Source organism: Elephas maximus, chromosome 19 (genome assembly GCF_024166365.1).
Source record: "Elephas maximus indicus isolate mEleMax1 chromosome 19, mEleMax1 primary haplotype, whole genome shotgun sequence".
NCBI classification, from domain to species: Eukaryota; Metazoa; Chordata; class Mammalia; order Proboscidea; family Elephantidae; genus Elephas; species Elephas maximus.
The window spans coordinates 50,463,355-50,483,434 of NC_064837.1; the positions used below are offsets into that span (position 1 = coordinate 50,463,355).

Consider the following 20,080-nt stretch of genomic DNA (forward strand, 5'->3'; position numbering starts at 1 on the left):
GCCAAGGGGGATATTGCGTTCTCCCGGAGGCGATGGAAGCGGAGGGACGGGGGCCCCTAACCTTTGTACAACTGACTCCTTGGCAGTCTGGTGAAGCTAATTGGCCCCGTCTTAGAATAATGGTCTTTAAATGTATAAAATAAAATACATACGCTTAAAAGAAAACCAATAATATGGAAATGGATATCAAAATTTTTTAATTGTTTAACGTAGTAATAAATGTGCCTCTTTATTGTTTTTATTAGTCGTTGTCAAGTCAATTCCAACTCATACCGACTCCATGTGACAGAGTAGAGCTGCCCTACAGGGTTTTCTAGGCTGTAATCTTTACAGAGCAAATCACCAAGTCTTTCTCCCGTGGAGCCGCTGGGTGGGTTCGAACTGCTAACTTTTGGGTTAGCAGCTGAGCACTTAACCACTCCACTATAACCAGCTCTAGTGGCAGGTCTAATAGCTACAGCAATTGTCCATGATATGAGCATATGCTGCATAGGGTTTTCGGTGGCTGATTTTTTGGAAGTAGAGCACCAGGCCTTTCTTCCAAGGTGCCTCTGGGTGGACTCCAGCCTCTCAGGTAGCAGCCAAACACATTAACGTTTGTACCACTCAGGGACTCCATATTTCAGAGGTTAGTAAAAGCCAAGACTTAATTTTTTCTGATGCAAGTTCATGGACTTCCTGAATTCCCCTCACAGAAACCTGGGTGCACAGGCCACGTTAAGTACCCAGAAGAATCTAGGGTTTAGATCTAGAGACTGGGAGAAGCACTTCCAAGGGTTTAGGCCAGAGGAGATCAGCTGCAGTGTTGGTGCGCGGGGAGTGGTAGGGAATTTATCACCCAGGGCCTCCCTGCACGCCCCTCCCCTCCTTTCCTTAGTCCTGCATCTCGAGGAAGTTAAAGCCAGTGACAGCAGGGAGAGAACTCACATTTCCTGGCATCTGCAATCATGGGTCCAGAGCCCACAATGTGGCTCCTTCTGCTGGGGGGTTGCCGCCTGCTCTCAGGTGAGATGGGGGTGGGCCATGGGAAGGAAGGGGGCCTCGGGTCCTAGCCCACCCCAGAGGACCTCTTGGACAGATATTTCCTTTCCTCAAAGCCCAGGTGGTATTGACCATGTCCATGCCTCCTGGCTTCACCCCAGGCTACCTGTCCTCAGCCACCTCAGCCTCAGTGAGGGCCCCACCCTTGCTGTTCCGGGGAGATCCAAGGCTTTTCCTATGGGTTCCGGTCTGTCCTCATTCCCTGGCTATGAGGGTGGCTTTACTTCTCTATTCTCCCTACTCTGTACCAAGCTGGAAGCAGAAAGACACCCCTATGGATGTCCTATTAAACTCAGCAAACATTTATTGAACCTCTGAGAGATAAAGAATTATTTCATTTCATCGTTTCTCAGGACTGCTTTGTTTTATTATTGTTGGTTTTTTGTTTTTTACCTTCAACATCTAAAAGCAGGACACATCTTACAACTGTCAATTGTTCCATTAGCAGTGTTTTTTCTAACGGGAACATAAAATTATGGTGTGTCTTACATATGGTGATATCTTAAATTCAGTGAAATAGGATATCATCATCTATAGATGAGAAAACTCAGAGGCCCAGAGAAGTCAAGCGACTTCTCAAGGTCACACAGCTACTAAGCGGCAATGCTGGGATTCAAACTCCCATCTGTCTGAATCCAGACACTGCCCTTCTTTAATATGCCAGGTGTAGGAAAACAGCAACAGCCCTGGGTCCCCCAGAGGGAGAGGGGTCTGGCTTACAAGGCTGCCCCCAGAAGGTGGTGACGGAGGAAAGCTTGCCTTCCTCCCGGTTAATCGGGGGCCTCTGGTCTTAACTCAGCACATGGACCCAGCAGATTGCGACCTCCACCTCTGCTGTGGTTTCAGGATCTACAGCCTTGGAGGGTCCGAAGAAGATCAGCGGGTTTGAAGGAGACACTGTGTCGGTGCGGTGCTCCTATGGGGAGGAGCTGAAGGGGCACCAGAAATACTGGTGCAAGAAGAGCTGGATCTTCTTTTCTTACCACTGCTCTGACACCATCTACACTGGAAAAGACGGCCAAGAGGCGGTGTGGGGCAGGGTATCCATCCGCGACAGTCGCCAGGAGCAGGCGTTCACCGTGACCCTGAGGAACCTCACCCAGAAGGATGGCGGGAAGTACTGGTGTGGGGTCTCAAAACTGGGCTTCGATGAGAGTTTCCTGATCACCCTGGTCGTCCTTCCAGGTAACAAATGTCTTTACTTCCCCTGGCTGAGGGCCAAGGGGTACGGAGTGTAAGGGAGAGGGGCAGGTCGTCAGAGATGGACGTGGTTTCGCACCAACCTCCCTAGGTATCTGGACAACTCTGTGAGATGGTGCAGGTTAAGTGCTCGCAGCGTCTCGTGCAGACTGTGTCGCGTGAGTCCTGGCTGTTCTTTTGCTCCTGCTGCTCAAGGTCACACCGATCATAGGGAGCAGAGTGGGACTGAACCTACATCTGTCAAACTCCAGCCTCCAGTGTCTTTCCTTCTAGCCAGATGTGTGAGAGGAAGATTGTTATGGACTGGGGACAAGATGGACATCCCAGGAAATAAAAAAAAGACTCCCTCCCTGGAGTCAGAGATGTTCTTAAGGACTGGAGACAACCATTGCCACACCCCAGACCCACCCACAGCACCATCCAAGCTGTGGCCACACTGGCCTCACTCTCCTTGTGACCTCAGCTGTCCCTCTCAGCCTCCTCTCCTCAGACCTTAAGTCTCAGGGACAGGTGCTGGGAGAGCCTGGGAACCACCCTGTGAATGGATAGATAGATGATAGATAATTAGACAGATGCCATCCAGCCAACTCTGACTCATGATGACCTTATGTATAACGGAATGAAACATTGCCTGGTCATGCATTGTCTTCGCCAGTGCTGGCATGTCTGAGTCCATCGTTGCAGCTCTTGAGTCAATCCATCTCACTGAGGGTCTCCCTCACCCTCGCTGGCCCTCTAATTCACCACACATGATACCTTCCTCCAGTGATTGATCCCACGTGACAGTGGGTCCATAGCAAGCGAGTGGGACAATGTTCTGTTGTGATTCATAAGATTTTCACTGGCTAATTTTCAGGAGTAGATTGCCAGGCCTTTCCTCCTAGCCCATCTTAGTCAGGGAAGCTCCAGTGAAACTTGTTCACCATGGGTGACCCTGCTGGTATTTGAAATACTGATAGCGTAGCTTCCAGCATGACAGCAACATATAAGCCTCTACAGTACAACACACTGACAGACGGGTGGACTTGTTGGGCTGGAGGACTCTCGAGGGCTGGGGCTGGAGCCATGGAGCCCAGGCAGGAGGTGGAGCATCTCTCTAGGTGCCCAGAACCCCACCTGGGCTGCTGAGCTGAGTAGAAGGAAGCCAGAGAGAGCCCAAGGAGTGAGCAGCCCCAATGTGCCAGGCGGCGGGGGCAAAGTAAGGCTTTGTATCCCCATTTCACAGATGGAGGACTGAGGCTCCAAGAGACACCATGCTTTACCCAAGTTCTCACAGCAGGAAGTGGTGGAGCCAGGATTCAAACGCAGGTCATTTCTGGCTTTGTATTTGGCCCTTTTCCTCTGCTGGCCCCATAACTGGAGCCCATCCCACCACCAGATCCATCATCCGTGGGTCCTTATTTTAATTCAGGAAAATAAATTTAAACTCCTCAAGTAATCACGGCAGCATCAACACCACATTGAACCTATTCTCCATTACTCACAGGATTCTCTGGTCCATTCCGGTTCTTGTCCGTCTTCAGACCTCACTTTTCCCTAAACTCCATGTGTGTCAGAGCAGAGCTGTGCGCCATATGGTTAGCAATGGCTGATTTTTCAGAAGTAGATTGCCAGGCCTTTCTTCTAAGATGCCTCTGGGTGGACTCGAACCTCTAACCTTCCAGTTAGCAGCCAAGCACATTAACCGTTGTACCACCTAGGGACAATTTTTACGTAGTTGTGATCAGTTTTACCTACATTTAGGGTCTCTTTCTTTTTTTTTTTTTTTCTTATTCCCCTTAATTCTTACTCTTAATTGTAGTTATTTGTGTGTGACATATACACAAATAATTTATCTTATTATCCTCCAGTATCAGACCTTGTTGACCACTCTCTGATGACAATTGGGATATTAAAAATGAAGGAGACTAATTAAAGGTAGTGGTGTGAAGGCACTGTTGGGTCAGTAGTAGAATTCTTGCCTTCCATGAGAGAGACCTGGGTTTGAATTCTGGCCAATACACCTTATGCACAGCCACCACCTGTCTGTCAGTGGAGGTTTGCATGTTGCTATGATGCTGAATAGATTTGAACAGAGCTTCCAGACTGAGATTAGGAAGAAAGGCCTGGCAACCTACTTCCAAATTCAGTTGGTGAAAACCGTATGATCACGACAACACGACCCACAACTGGTCACGGGGATGGAGCAGGACCAGGAAGCATTTTGTTCTGACTCAACGAAGGCAGCAAACAGCAACAACAATGGCAGTGGTTGCTGGCAAATGTTTTAACACACAGCTTGGGCCAGGGGGAAGGAGCTGTGATTTGTAGTGTTTGGTGATTTCTGTGATGTAAATGCTTCTGCCATGACCAGTTTCCAGCCTCCAAGGGCTGCCAAGTTTCAGGAAAATTTTCAGTCAGCCCTGGTGAGCCAGCATGAACCATCTCCAGCTAAGGGAGAGACATTGCAAGGATTTCTAGGACGGCCAGGAACGAGACACGTGTGCCAGTCCCCTGTCTTTTATTCATCATTGCCTGGAAGCCCTAGGCAATGAGATAGGACAAGATGAAGAAGTATACATATTGGAAAGGAAAAGATAAATACCCTTTGTTTGCAGAAGATTCAACCATCTACTTAGAAAATCTGAGAATAAACTGACCTAGCATTAGAACAGATGATGGCGGAGCAAGTGGGAGAGTCCAGGGCGGTACATGAGTCAGAAGGGACTGGGAAGGCGACTGATGGATGTGGGGAAGCTGGGGGAGCTTGGCGGCTCTGGGGGTTTGGCCACAACAGGTTTCTGTCCACTGTGCTGGGCCTGGCCTTGTGCTGGGCAGAGTCTAGACCTTTTGCCTTCAAGGAGTTCCAGCCTGGTAGGGGAGACCCAGTAAACAAGTTGTTGTTGTTAGCTGCCATTGAATCACCCTGACTTATGGCGACCCTGCACAACAGAACGAAACACTGCCCAGTCCTGCTCCAGCCCCACGATCGGTTGTAGATCCAGTAATGTTCCCTTGTGATTCACAGGGTTCTCATTGGCTGATGTTTCAGAAGTAGGTGGACAGGCCTTTCTTCCTAGTCCATCTTGGTAAACAAGCAATTGCAGCATAATGGAATATAAGCTCTGTTGGAGGTGTGCACGAGTGCTCCTTTGTGTAAAGGAGAAAGGGATTTGCTCCTTTTGAGGAAGGTGTTAGGGAGGTGGTGACTTTGAGCTGGGTGCCGGTGAACAGGAAAGACATTGGCTGCAGAGGAAGAGCATGCCAAAGGCACGGAGGGCTGCTTAACTGGGAGTGGAGAGCAGCTCTGAATGGCTGGAACACCAGATGGGAAAAGAGGTAAAGCTGCCAGGGTGGGTTGAAGCCTGAGTTTGCGAGGCCTTGAAAGGTATGCTAAAGAGTTTGAATGTCATCTTATAGGTGCTGGGGAGCCGTTGGCTGTTCTGTAGCAGGGAGTGATGAGATTCAACGTATGTTTCACAGACAAAATTGGCATCAATGTGAAGGATGGGAAAGAGCAGGCTGGGGAGCAGTGGGGTGCAGGGGAAGCTGAAGGCCTGCGCTAAGCTGGAGGCCAAGGGGACCACAAGGAGGGGAAGACCACTGCTCAGCTGGAACCCACCACCCTTGATTCCTGGTTGGCTGAGGGGAGAAGATGGTGCAGTTCTGAGCTGAGATGGGGGCGGGAAAGCTGCTGATTGCTACAAGGAAAGGAAACCTGTTCACAGCAGCAATGTGGGGCCTTCCCTGAGACCAGCCTCTCCCTTTCTTCTAGGGCCCTGCTGTCCTCATTCCCCTTTTCCCTCCTTCCAGCCTCCTGCTACAACTCTTGCTGCAAGGAGTCTCCAGCCCAAGGCAAAATCTCAGCAAACTCAGCCCCCAGAATTGAGTGAGTAAATGGTTCTTCTGTCCCTGCTCCACTCCTTTTTCAAGAAACACCCAGTGAGTGCCTACGCGGTGCCTGATACTGCGCTTTGTGACCACTCAGCTACCCCCACAAGCCTGGGAGCCGGATTGACCTGTTGAGGACAGAATGGAGGAGGCTCAGTGGAGTTGGGTCCCTCACTCTAGGTCACACAGGAAGTTGCAGAGCCAGGAAGTAGGCACAGCCTGACCACGAAGCTCATGCACTGTCTGCTCCACCTGGGGCCTGAGGGGTGAGGAGGAAAGGCCAGGCTCAGGCCCTACCTCAGGATCCATCCCTGCCACCTGCCCAGCTGTGTGGCTGGTGAAGGCTGCCAAGGCCTTATGAGGCGTAGGTGGCAGGGTGGCATATGATGGTGATTTAAAGACTCACTGTTCTGGTGAGGGAGGAGGTGACAATTGTCTGGGACTGTAGGGGATGGAAGGAAGACGGCTACATGAGTGGTCACTGGAATGGGTCATGACGCGGGAGCACGTGCACGATTGCACCTCCCCACAGACAGAAGAGGTTGTGGGCACAAAAAGGGGTGAAAACTTATGTGCAGGGTGGGGTGTGCCTAATATATGATCTGCTTGTTCGAACTGGGTGTCTTTTAGCTGGGGTTTCTCTGAGAAATTGGTCCTGGGGAGGCTAGGGTTTGGGAAGCAAGGGTGTGAGCTGTGGGGATGCTGGAGTTCAAGGGTCAGGGAAAGGGCTGAGGCATTGCTTTTGGACTTGTAGCTTCTCCTGGTCTCCACCTGAGCGTCACCACAGCCAAGCAAGGGAAGACAGGGGCCGAGGCCCTTCCACATACAAGGACCTCCCTGCATGGGCATGCAGGACGCTCTCTCTACACAGGAGCCTCTCCTCAGGCTGAGACCTCTCCTTATGCAAGAAGCTCCCGCCTGGCCATACAACTGGACTCCACCTCAGCAAAAGGCACAAGTTTCATCTCCAGCAGCAGCAGCAGCAGCTCCAGGTCTGGGTGAGCCCCAGGTGGCCAATGTCACCTTTCTGTCACTCAAACATAGGTGCCTTTATGCAAATAAGAACCTGAAGCCCCTTCTTCTAGGTGGACAGAGGCTATTATCATAGTCCCAGCTTGGGGTTTAGAGGGCAGGCTGGAACTCAGCCCCGACTCACAACCTTGGCAGGGTTCTTGAACAGTGACCTGCACTACAGGAAGCAGCGGTCCTGCTGCTCTGGACTCACAGGCCCCCTTCCACCAAGTTGGAGGGTCCAACCATAGCCCTGCTCCCTCTCCCTGCCTCGGCCACAGGGGACAGCTACCTCCAGTTCAATAGCTTTCGCCTGGACACTGTGCACTGGGCCCTGTGCCAAGCATTAAAATATGGAACCAAAAAAATTTAAAAAGTGAAAATGGAAGTACCAGCGTTAGCCAACTGGAGTTCCCAGCCTGAAGGAGCAGTTCTTGGGGGTTGTAATTGCACTTGGTTACTGACATCCAGGTAACTGCTGGCAGGTTCAGAGCCAGCTGAAAGTATCTCCTGGGGGCCCTTCCATACCAGTCAGGCAAACACATAGGCTGACCAGATGTTGTGGTTCCTGGTACCCTCTGAGGTCCTTGAGAGAGAGAAGGGGACAATGATATCAACCAGCACAGGTCATTGAGAATGGCCCAGTGTACCACTACCCTGAGCTCAGATCCCAGCTGTGTGAGTTGCTTAATCTCTTCAAGTGTCAGTTCCTCCTGTGTGAAATCAGGGCAGTCCTACCTAGTTAAACAGTAGCCATGAAAATTAATAGCTAACGCTGGCACCAGCTTAACTTGTATCAGGCATGGCGCATCCAAACCCATTTAATTCTCACAACAACCATCTGAAGCCTCAGTGTTAGTTGTAGATTCTGACTCATGTGACCCCATGTGTGCAGAGTAGAACCGCTCCATAGAGTTTTCAAGGCTGTGACCTTTCAGAAGCAGATGGCCAGGCCTGTCTCCTGAGGCATCTCTGGGTGGGTTGGAACGGCCAAACTCTCAACTAGTAGTTGAGCACTTAGCTGGTTGCACCACCCAGAGACCTGAAGTCTTTATCATCTGCATTTTACAGAGGAGGAAACTGACGCCCTGGGAGGTTAAGTTACTTGCCCAAGGTCACCCATCTAGGACGAGGTGGACTCAGGGTTTGAACCCAGGTAGCTGGATTCAGAAAAAAAAAAAAAAAACGTTGCCTCCGAGTCAATTCTGACTCATGGCTGGCTTCAGAGTCTGCACTAATTAAATAAAATAATGCATGTCAAGCGCCAATAGCAGTAAATGCCCCACAAATCTTTGCTGGGTTGAATTGGGTTTCGTGCTAGGGATTGGTTTTCCCAGACCTGTTCTTGGGACCCCAAAGACCATAGACTCTGGCTTATCTGGTGACAGCCACTGGGCTCCTTCCATCTCGCCCCCAGGGTGTCCACTCGGACGGTCCGTATCTTGGCCCCAGTCCTGGTGCTGCTGGCCCTTCTGCTGGCTGCAGGCCTGGCCGGTCTCGGCAGCCATGTGCTCCGCCGGAAAGAAGAAGGTGAGCAAGGGTGGTAGGAGGTGGGTGGGCGACTCTCAGCTGGGACCCTCTCTGAGACCCGCAGTTCCTCCTCTCTACTCCCCAAGAGACCTTGTGGGCCTCAGTGTGTCCAGCCGAGGTACAGGCATCAGGAACCAGCTCCTCCCTTTCAAGGGAGCCAGGAGGCAATAAACATGAGGAAAAAGCGATTCCAGCGTGGCAGTGGGAGCATAGGGAATTCTCAGGTTCCTGTCCAGATTCATCAATCACTTCTGTCCCTGTCAGTTCCAGTGAATTCATCTCCAGGCTCTGCAGGTCCAGCCCTTTGTGGGGAACTGACTGCCAGGGAACACCAAACCAAGCACTTGAACTTGAACAGAAAGAACATTGTGGCCCCACACCTACCACCAGGTCTCTAGAGGTGCTCAGACCCTTCCATAGGCTTAGGCTCAAATCCCAGCCCTGCCACTCTTTAGCTGTGTGACCTTGGACAAGTCACCTAACCTCCCTGAGCTTCAGTTTCCTCAGATCACAGATATACATGACTTCTGTACCACAGGGATGTTAGGAGCAGCTCTGTCCAATAGGAATAGAATGCAAGCCACGTATGTAACTTAAAATTTCCTAGTAGCTTCATTAAAAAGAGGAAAAAAGAAACAGGTGAAGTTAATTTTAACAATATAGTTTATTTAACCCAATATATCTAAAACATTGTAATTTCAACATGGAACAGACATAAAAAATTAGTTATGATACATATTTTACATTCTTTTTTTCTAAATCTGGGGAGTATTTTATACTTACAGCACAATTCAACTCAGAGTAGTCACATTTCCAGTGCTCAATGGCCTCATGTGGCTCATGGCCCCGTACTGGGCAGCACAGATCATGAGGGTTAATGGAAATAACTGTGATAAGAGCTAGCATGTGCCAGGTACTGTTCTGCAGGTTTACATTGTTTATCTCTTTTAATCTCCTCAACTCTGTGGAGGAGTTAAGAATTATTTATTACAAAAACAAACAAACTGGTTGCTATGGAGTCAATTCCAACTCATAGCAACCCTATAGGACAGAGCAGAACTGCCTCATAGGGTTTCCAAGGAGTGGCTGGTAGATTCGAACTGGCGACCTTTAGGTTAGCAGCTGAACTATTAACCACTGCGCCACCAGGGCTCCACTTATTACAAACACACTCATTTTACAGGGAAGGAAACTGAGGTACAGAGATGTTAAACAGTTTGTCCCGTGTTGCGTAGCTAGGAAGTAGTGGAGCCAGGAGGATGTGTGCAAAAACACCTTGTAAATTGGCAAATGACGTCCCAAGGAAGGTGGCCAAGGGCCTTTGTGTGACTACCAGGAAGAAACCCCACCCTAGTCAGAGCTGGGCTTCAGCCTGAGGTCACGACCTACCCTGACGGTAGGGGGGCCTGGGCTGGTTCTGGAAAAGGCCAGCTCTTCACTCTGCAGCCCCAAGAGAGTCCTCCCCAACTGCCTGATATGGTCCAGACTCCCCTTCTCAACCCAGAGTTCTCTATGCAGCTGAAGTTGTTCAGAGCTGGTCACCCTCAGACCTGCACCAGCCCTGTGGCCTCCCTGTAGGGCTTAATGGAGCAGAGTCACCTGCAGGTACTGACCAGTGGTTGGTCACTGCCTCTTTGGCTGTGGTTAGGCACCTCCCAAGGGGCCATATGGGCTCTGAGGGGTCAGCAGCAGACCCTCCCCTGGATCCTGTGGGATCCCCAGGGCCCATGTGTGACCAAGGGGCTCCAGCTCCATCCCATTCCAAGGACCAGCTGGTGGATTCGAACCACTATGCCACCACGGTTTCCCTATAAAGGTTACAACCTTGGGAGCCCTATGGGGCAGTTCTACTGTGTCCTATAGGAATTGACTTGACAGCAATATGTGTGCACATTAAAGTTAAAAAGCATGGCCTTGGCATGGCCAGCCAGTTTCTGGCCCACACAGGGGCTGTCCATGGCACTGACATTAGAGGCTGGATCATTGCCAAGGGGCTGAGCTGGAAAGAGCTCCCGTGTCCAACCTGCCCTACCAACTGCCTCTGCAAAGCCCTGGTTTCCAAAGGGGCCAGCTCACCTCTCTGGGAGCAGCTACAGGCTACTCCTTACTACTCCTGGCCACTCCTGACTTCCAGGTGCTTCTCCTGGGTCTCTTTCAGCTCATCTGGCCATGGAGACAGAGAAGAACCAGAAGGTCCACTTCTCACATTCGGTAAGGAAGGATGGAGGCTGAAGTCCAAGCTCAGATCCCCTTAGGCCTGGAAGTCAGGCCTCCCGGGCCCTTCCTCTGTGTCTTCCCACCTGCCGCTCCATGTCTGACCTGACCTAGAGGTCAGGCTCACTTTCTGAGATCAGCCCACCAGGTGCCAGCCAGCTGTAGTGAGTGCCCACCCCCACCCCTGTCTCTCACCAGGGACCAGGCCAGAGGGGGGTAACACAAGAATCTGTGTGAGTGTTCTCCTCCCCATGCCCAGCACCCTCTTATTGCCCCCCTTTAACATCAGAGAACCGCAGAGAACCCAGAGGGACCTGTGAGATCATCTAGTCCAGTGTCTCTAAGTTTGGTGCAAATCCCCGCTTCAGAACACCCGGGGGTTTGTTGTTGGAAATGCAGTCTCCTGGGCCCTAGCCCCAACACTAAATTGGAACCTCTAGGGATGGGGCCCAAGAACCTGCATTTTAAATTCTGTCCCACGGAGCTCTGACAGCACCGCAGAGTGTGACAAGAGTGTCTAGTCTGCTTTTTCAGAAGAGGAAACTGAGGCCCAGAGAGGGTAAAAGTCTCACCGAAGGTCACACAGCAGGCGGTGACCCAAATGGAGAGTAGGACCCAGATCTGCCCACTCACATTTCTCCTTTTTCTGGAACACTCTGAAATGTTTTCTCAGTGCCTTCCTTGGCTACCATGAGGCCCACACTGAAGGTGGTGCTTTGGGGAACAGGGGGCCAAGGGAATGGGGGTCTCTGTGCCATTCTTCCTGGAGAGGAGAACCTATCTGAGACCACCTGATCCAGGGCCCTTCCTTGACCCCTGCAAGAAGAGACCGTCCCCTCCCACCCCACTCCTCCGGCAGAATCACGGTTCAGGACACCAAAGCCCCACCTGCCTCGTCCAACTCTCCCATCCCACCGGTTCTCTTCCCTCAGCTATTTACAGACATGCCTCCACTCCAACTCCCTCAAATGTGGGGACAGGAAAGGGGGGCTGCCACCCCCTTCTTTCCTGGCGCCAGTGAGGACAAAAGATTCAGGTCCGATACCCTTAGGGAGGGGTTGGGGTGGAAGTAGTTTATCGGCCTTGGCTTCGGAAGCAGCTGTTGTTGTCTCAGGAAGCTCCACAAGGCCAAAGGTGGTAGAAGACAGTGAGGGAAAAGTCCTGGCAGGGTGAGGAGCTGCCACCCAGCCATCTTCAGAGCATGGCCTTCTGGCTGTGGTCCTGGAGCCATGGGGCTCGCCCCACCCAGCTCCAGAAGAGGGGCTGGGGTGTGAGCCTCTGTCCTGCAGAGGGGAGGTCCAGAGGGGGCCTGTACAATGGCATTACTAGGGGGGAAAGGGGGTGTAACAGCACTGGGTAACACTATCAGAGGGAGTGACACCAAAACGACTGTCTATAAAAATATCCCTGTAGTTTGTTTTTTTGTTGTTGTTGTTATAACAGCAAAAACATTTTTCATAAACCCAGCTTACATGTATCAGTATACCTACAAGGCTAAAACTCTATGCTGATTTACTTTCTAAACCTTCTAATGAGCTCCGGGAAACCCTGGTGGCGTAGTGGTTAAGTCAGCAGTTTGAATCCACCAGGTGCTCCTTGGAAACTCAATGGGGCAGTTCTACTCTGTCCCACAGGGTTGCTATGAGTCAGACTCAATGGCAATGATGTTTGTTGTTGTTGTTGTTGTTTTTGAATGCGCTCCAAGGAGCCCTGGTGGCGCAACGGTTAATCACTCGGCTGCTAACCAAAAGGTTGGTATTTAGAACCCACCCAGGTGCTCCACAGAAGAAAGAGCTGTTGATCTCTTCCTGTAAAGATAACAGCCTAGAAAACCTTATGAGGTAGTTCTACTCTGTGCTTTGGGGTCTCTATGAGTCAGAATCAACTTGATGGCACCTAACAACAACAACACATTGTGGCTAGGTGGGTGCAGGTTCTTATAGAGCCCGGGGGGTGCAGTGGTTAAAGTGCTAGGCAGCTAACCAAAAGGTTGGCAGTTCAAACCCACTAGCCACTCCATGGGAGAAAGATGTGGCAGTCTGCGTCTGTAAAGATTTACAGTCTTGGAAATCCTATGGGACAGTTCTACTCTGTCCTATAGGGTTGTTATGAGTTAGAATCGACTCAATGGCAATGGGTTTTAATGCGCCCTGGCACGCACTGTTGTCTTCTACGCTGTGGTGTTTTTATAATTGCTGATTGTGTCAACATTTTGGGTGTTTTAGCTATAATATTGTGGTAATTAGTATTTGTGAACCTATAGCAATAACTTTTTTGAGAATGAAGTGGTAATTAAAGGAAAAGGAGGAGTGATATACGGGAATCATGATTTACAAGTAACATTAGTACAAAAAAGATTGCTAAGGATTCTGTATGGTCTGGTACGGCGGTCCATGGGAGGGTGGCACCATAAGTTACCACACTGGGTGACACCAACCGTCGTGCTGCCACCGTGCCTGTACCAGCCACACTTCCTGCCCTGCTGCCTCCTCTGCCCACTCTGGGAGGGGCTACCTGGGACTTTTCCCTGCCTGAGGCACCTGTCGCCACCCCGATGATGTGGGAGGGGACAGGAAAGGGCAGAAGGGCTCTAAGAGGTGGCCCCTTATTGTTGGGGGAAGGATGGAACAGGGTCTCCCAAGCCCCCAAAGGTCAGAGGCAGAGCCCTGTACCCATGACCAGTTGAAGCCTTCTGCTTTTTCTTGGTTTATTTCCCTTTTAGTTTCCCTGTAGTTTTTACTGCCATCTGAAGGCAGAGATGAGGTGTTTTCTTTGCCCACATTCAGGTCAAAGAAGGGGGAGCTCTACTTGCCCTGAGAGAGAGCCCCAATGGGAGGGTGAACACTCGGAGGGAAGCGTTTGGGGTCAGGCCAGCATTTTCCTTCCCAAGAGGCAATCCTTCCTATCACTAGAAGGATTGGCCACCATCCATTCATCCATTTACTCTTTTATTGAACACCTACTGTGTGCCAGGGGCTTGATGTATATTACTGAATCTCCATAAGTCCTACATGAAGTAGGCATTATTATCGCCCCCATTTTATAGATGAGGAAATAGAGGTTCAGAGAGGATAAGTAACTTACCCACAGTCGCCCAGCCAGAAAGAGGCAGAGTTGGGGGAACTCACTGAAGTCTGTGGGGCTGGCTGCAAAACCCTGTGCTTCTCCTGCTGCCCCCCTACATTGGAGTATGAGGGATATAAGGAGTGATGCAAAGCCCACAGCCCAAAGCTCCTCTCCCAGACTCAGGAGGGAGATCAGTCCATGGGAAGAAGTACAAGGCAGTGGCTGCCTTACTTGGGGAACACCAGTGCTGGGCTCAGATCAGCATTCCCTCCTTTTTGCTGCTATTTTCTAGAAACAGGGGCTCTCATTTGTGGCTTGTGTATTCAACAACCCAGAGGCGGGGTACCTTCGATGCAGAGGAAATGCTGCCATGCTTGCTGGAATGGACCAGAATGTCCACAGCATGGGCAGGGGGACGATGAGAGATTGCAGCTGCACCGAACATCAGGTTGTGGTCCTGGCCGTGGCCTACCACTGTGGTTTGGTCTCTGCCTGTGACATTCTTTCCTCAAACTCGGTCAGCCTTGAGCAGAGCGACACCTTTGTGGCTGCCAGTGGTCAGTGGTCAGCAGTGACTGGGTTGTGACTGAGTTGCAAAGCTGTAAATATGCAATTAATGGGAAATGGATCTGACTTCAGGAGTCCTCTGGTCTAGCCCCAGCTCTGCCATGCACCAAGGTCCCCTCTGTCCTCCTCAGATTGGCAGTGCTAGGAGGGACAAGGGCCATGAGTGACACACAGCATTTGTGAAATCTCCTTCCTCCAATCCCTCATCCCCCAAATCACATCTCACTGAAGGAATTCTGCCCTAATTCTTACCTTGTTCCTGTGAGGCTGAAGATGTCAAGAGACAGCTCCAACATCTGCCTCTGCCCCATCACAAGGGACCCTGAGACAAAGAGGAAAGTGTGACATGCCCTGCCAGATGGCTGCATGGTAGGGAAAGAGCTTGAGTCTGGGGTCAAACTGTTGTGAGTATGAATCCCAGCTAGGCTACTTGACAGCTTTGTGACCTCAGGAAAGTTACACCGCCTCTCTGAGCCTTGGTTTCCCTGTCTCACACGGTTGTAGTTAGCCATCAGCGAGATGAGATACCTGTAGGTGCCTTCTAAATGGGAGCTTCTTTCTTTGGCTTCAGTACCTGGCTGACTGCTGGGGCGGCTCAGCTGGGGGCCTTGGTCTTGTCCTTGCCCAGCTCCAGCCTCTGCTCTGAAGCAGCTGCCTACCTGGCAGGACAAGGGAGTAGGGGACAGAAGGTACTAGGTTCCTGACCTGAGGACACAGGGGAGCAGCCAGGCCCAGTCAGGAGGTGGGCTTCCCCGCCAACCCCAGACTGCCTGCCATTCTTCACAGGGCCTCAGTTTCCTCATCCTATCATGGGGCTTCTTGGACAGATGATCTAAGAATCCTTCCTGTGCGGTTATTCAGTGAATCTTCGCTCTCTCCCAGCCTGTTACAAAGGCAGCAGCCTACAGGTTCTTTCAGCTTAAAGGGTTGTTGTTGTTAGCTGCCATTGAGTGGATTCTAACCCATGGTGACCCCACGTGTGCAGACAGAGTAGAACTGCTCCGTAGAGATTTCAAGGCTGTGATCCTTTGGAAGCAGACTGTCAGGCCTGTCTTTAGAGGCACCCCTGGGTGTGTTTGAACCATCAGTCATTCCGCTGGTAGTGGAATGCTTAGCCATTTGGCAGGGGCAGATTAACCAGCAAGCAAGGTATGCACAAGTTTACTTGTGCTTACTTACTCATCTGTAGTGCACAGTTTCACCTGTTTTTTCACCGTATCTTTGATCTTGGATGTGGTGAAACCTATGTGAAATTGAGCACTACGGATAAGTAAGTAAGCCTGTGTGTGCCTCACTTATTGGATAATCCGTCCCTGCGTTTGTACCACCCAGGGACCTCCACTTAGAGGATAGAAATAACAGTAATGAAAGCAACTTAATCATCCCAGGAGTTCCCATTTATTGAGTGGCAAGACATTACCATAAATATTTATAATAACCCTGAGGGGGAAATTATTATTTCCATTTGGCAGCTGAGGAAACTCAGCCTAAGAGGTTAGATGGTTTACCAGAGGTCACACAGACACAGGAAGTGGCAATACCAGGATTGGAACCAAGGAGTCTGAATCCAAAGCAGTGGTCTTCTCCTTGCCCTGCCCCTGCCTGCCTCGCCCACCCCCTCCCCAGGTGTCCCCCCCCCCTTCCTCCCACACAGACCGTCCCTCCCGTCAAGGAAAGTCTGTTCTGACAGAGGCTTTGTTATAGATGCCTGGGAACGGCTGAGTCCCAGAGTACGCTGTGATCAACCTTGCTGGAACTTCAAGACCCACTGGGCCTTGGGCCAGCCACAAGCCCTCTGCCCCACCTAACACGGAGATGTGATGCCTAAGGCAGGTGTGGACAGAAGGGCCACCTTCCCTGACTCCAGGCTGACAATGTGGGGAAGCTGGGTAGGGCTCTTTCGTCCACATTCCCTCCCCAACTTCTGTTCTCCTGCAGCCGCCCACCTCCCCCATCACAGTTCCATAGGCCATGCCACCAAAGAAGCCAGGGCTCTTGACCTCACATCCCCTTTGTCCTGGTCCAGAAAATTCTAGAATAGCTTGTTGGGTGTCTGGGCTTAAAGAGCTCTGGGCTGGCAGGATTCCCATAACTGCAGCTAGAACCTGGCCTGAGACAATGAGGTTGGTCCCTCAGGGCATGGATGGATTGGGGGGGTGAGTCAAAGCCTGGGGGTTCTGAGGAGAAGTTGTTAGCTCCTGCGCCCCTGCAGATGGGCAGAGGCCTGGGACCTGTGGGAAAGGCTGGGGTAGACTCTCCGGACTAGGCTTGGCTTTTAAACCCTTACTGTTGTCTTTACAGACATCAAAGGAAGAGGAGGCCTCTTCCCAGGACCCCAAGAGGGACAGCATCCCAGTGCCTCCCCACCACTTGTCTGAGGAGAAGCTATTCTGCTCAGAGTTCATCTCTGTCTAGCACGCCCTCCTGGCCAGGCCTGCTGTGAAACTGAACAACCGACTTTGCACTAACTTGCACAAGCTTTATGCCACCACCGCACAGTTCATCTGCCCAGATGCCAGGCTCTGCCACCCTCCCCAGCCCAGGATCTCCTCCTGCCTGCCCCAGGTGACCTGGAAGCATTTGTCAGGCCTAGAGCCTACAGGTGGCCACCTCACAGCTCCAGCTGGAGAATTGGACCTCTTTAATATGCTCACGGAAACCCTGGTGGCGTAGTGGTTAAGAGCTACGGCTGGCTGCTAACCAAAAGGTCTTCAGTTCAAATCCACCAGGCGCTCCTTGGAAACCCTATGGGGCAGTTCTGCTGTGTCCTATAGGGTCACTATAAGTCGGAATTGACTCAATGGCAGTGGGTTTTGTTTGTTTGTTTGTTTGTTTTTAATATGCTCACGAGCTTAGCTGCTAACCAAAAGGTTGGTGGTTTGAGTCCAGCCAGAGAACGGCCTGTCGACCTACTTCTGAAAAATCAGCTATTGAAAACTGTGTGGAGCACAGTTCTACTCTGGCACACATGGGGGGCATCTTGAGTCAGAGTAGACATGATGGCAACTGGTTGGTAATATATTACCAGGGAGCGAAGCCGCTGGACATTTACTGGGGCCCAGGCAGGGCTGGGGGATCTGATCTGAGTTTGTATCAGTCATAGCAAATACCCTGGGCCTGGGTCCCTGGCAACAGGCCCCCTTACTCCCTCCTTTGCATCTTCACACTTGACTTTGGTGGTCTTGGCACCATGTTCTCCTGTATAAGCTGGTAATGAGTTTTCTCAGAGTGAGGCTGTGAACCATCTTCGTCCCAGTCCTTCAGGAAGCTAGTTAAAAATGTGGCTTCTGGCCCCACCAAAACCATCTCTGGGGCTGGGCCCAGGACTCTGCATTTCTAACAAGCACCCTAGTGATTCTTCAGCTTGAGTTTGAGGACCAGTGAGCCCAGGAATTCTCAGATCCTCCAGCTTAGAAAGTCCACATTTGCTGTGTGTGGGGTCTTCCACCTGTCCCCTATAAGGGCTATCCTGCCCACAATACCGTGACCCAGGTGGGGACTTTCCTGAGGCCAACCTGAGTCCAGGCCCAGGTCAGGTGTAAGCCCAGGGCTGGCAGGAGCAGTTGCCTCTCCATTCTCCCTGCCCAGCCTTGCTTTCCTGACTTTGGAAGGAAGATGGAGAAAAACTTGGCTTCTTTCTTGTCCAGAAAGGGTTAATTGCCTGTGGGTTCCAGTAGCTGACAATAGGGGTAGGCCATCTGGTGGGGAGAAACCACAGAGTGCAGGTGGGTCTCTAAAAGGCAGGAGCAGGGGACAGGGCAGAAACCTGAGGGGAGCCTGAAGATTACCTGGGTGAGATCCTGAGTCAGGCACCAGAGAAGGGGTCAGGGGATAGAGCAGTGGAACCGCTATTGTTTTTTCTTTTTCTATTTTCTTTAAAAAGGAAAAGTAGAAAGATGTAACCAAAAAAAAAAAAAAAAAGAAGGAAAGCCATCATAGTCTCACCACTACCCAGACACAATCATTATTTCTTTGGTTGCACTTCCTTCCAGTCTTTTTTGTTTGTTTCTTTTCATCCACATAATTTTTTGGTCCTATTTTGCAGAGTAATTATTTTGTACATAACAATTTTTTACCCTGCTTTTCCCACTTACTATATCATAAGCATCCCCCAGGTTATTACAAACCTTTTGTGAATAAAATGTTTATCAGCTGTGTAATAATTCATATCATTATGCCACAACTTACTTAATCAATGATCTATTGCTAGACATTTAGCTTGTTTATACTTGCACTATTATAAATAACAGTGTGCTGGGTCTTTATCTGCAGACTCTGAATATATCAACATTAATTACCCTTTTTTTAAATTGGGTAATTAAAAACAAGTAAAATACTAAAGGCATGATGTATCTCTAAAAGTAATCAAAAGACACATAGTAGGCAAAGGAATTAAGAATTTTTCTTGAGAAATAAGCGCACATTTGAAACGCAGGAAACGTTCCCTAATGTAGACACTCCCAGGTCATACCCTCACACAAACACACACACACACACCCTCCAGGCTACACACATCCTCTGAGCTACAGCTCCACACGTGGGATCTGTCCTGTCAGCTAATGGGAGGTTTCAGTGTGCTTAGAAATTTCAGTAATGACCATGATAGTTAAAAATAACAGATAGCTATGGCCAGGCCGATTGTCAGAGGGAATTGGAAAATGGTCTTATGCTGAGAGATCAAGGAGAAAGAAGGTTAGGAAGTGAGATAAAGCCAGAGGCAGAGGCTCTGGAGAGTTGCCAGAAGCTGGAGCTGCCAATTACAGGTATTCAGTGGACCTGCTTAAGGAAGGACACCTCTCATGCCGTGCCGGTGCCCAGCTCATGGGGGGCAGCCATCTTGGAGCCACAGTGCATTGTGGGAGCCAGATGCGCCAGGCACGTGACCTCTGACCATCATCTCTGCCAGAGAAAGAGAAAGTATAGTATGGGCAGTCTCCTGATGTTTATATTTGTATTCTCTCTTATTGTACTTTTCCAAGTCTTGGCACAGTGCCTGGCATTTCCACAAATTGTTTAAGGCCCCCAGTGCCACCGCTGCCTTTCCTGCAGGGAAAGGTCTTCCTTCCAAAAGCAGTTCTTCCTCTCTCTGCATTTTCCCATAAACCTGCTCTCCTACTCTGGGGTGGTGGTGCCACATGCCAGCCTATGGACCAGTTTGTCTGTGGCAAAATGAGAAAAGTAAGGGCCATGCAGAATTTTATCGTTCAGCTGAATATATTTAAAGAATTAGCCTTTATTCTGTTTCGGTAGTTGTGGGTTTTATTCCATCACATGCTGACGTAAGAAATACCCATTTTCTAAATCGAAGAAAATCCTTCCTGAGCCCCTGTTCATCAGAGTGGAAAGAAACAAAATCTCAGTCCCGTTGTGGAGGGCTCCTTCCGCTCCCTAGAGTCACACAGAAATTTGAAGGGCTTACCTAGTGTGTGGAAAATGAAAGTCAGATGTATTTCAGGCAAAGTAGTGAACAAAGCATCTGTACTTTTAAACAATGAGATCCTGCAAAGAACAATTTTGATTGCGTTTCTGGGATTTGGGGAAGAGAGGGAAATCTCTGAGGGCCACAAAACAAAACCACCTT

At 50.3% G+C, this 20,080-nt stretch overlaps 1 protein-coding gene across 5 annotated transcripts; it reads left to right on the plus strand.

Annotated features, from left to right (window-relative positions):
• The first annotated feature begins 874 nt into the window (after nt 1-874).
• Nucleotides 875-18,677, plus strand: CD300LG (CD300 molecule like family member g). 5 transcript variants are annotated; one of them, XM_049860550.1, is made up of 7 exons: nt 879-1,005; nt 1,888-2,226; nt 5,996-6,109; nt 6,866-7,109; nt 8,540-8,652; nt 10,811-10,863; nt 16,801-18,677. In XM_049860550.1, the coding sequence occupies exons 1-7, from the start codon at nt 948-950 to the stop codon at nt 16,912-16,914; spliced, it is 1,035 nt and encodes a 344-aa protein (XP_049716507.1). In that variant the 5' UTR covers nt 879-947; the 3' UTR covers nt 16,915-18,677. The 5 variants fall into 5 exon arrangements, with proteins under 5 accessions (XP_049716509.1, XP_049716507.1, XP_049716508.1 ...); XM_049860551.1 differs by having other exon boundaries at nt 880-1,005; nt 6,866-7,103; XM_049860552.1 differs by lacking the exons at nt 10,811-10,863; nt 16,801-18,677 and adding an exon at nt 16,204-16,769 and having other exon boundaries at nt 875-1,005.
• The last annotated feature ends 1,403 nt before the right edge of the window (nt 18,678-20,080 follow it).

Excerpts from the sequence above, each read along its gene's own strand:
- CD300LG (XM_049860550.1), top strand. The coding sequence starts at position 948 with ATGGGTCCAGAGCCCACAATGTGGCTCCTTCTGCTGGGGGGTTGCCGC. Across the intron at positions 1,006-1,887 it reads GGGTTGCCGCCTGCTCTCAG|GATCTACAGCCTTGGAGGGT; the intron begins GTGAGATGGGGG and ends CTGTGGTTTCAG. Across the intron at positions 10,864-16,800 it reads AGGTCCACTTCTCACATTCG|ACATCAAAGGAAGAGGAGGC; the intron begins GTAAGGAAGGAT and ends TTGTCTTTACAG.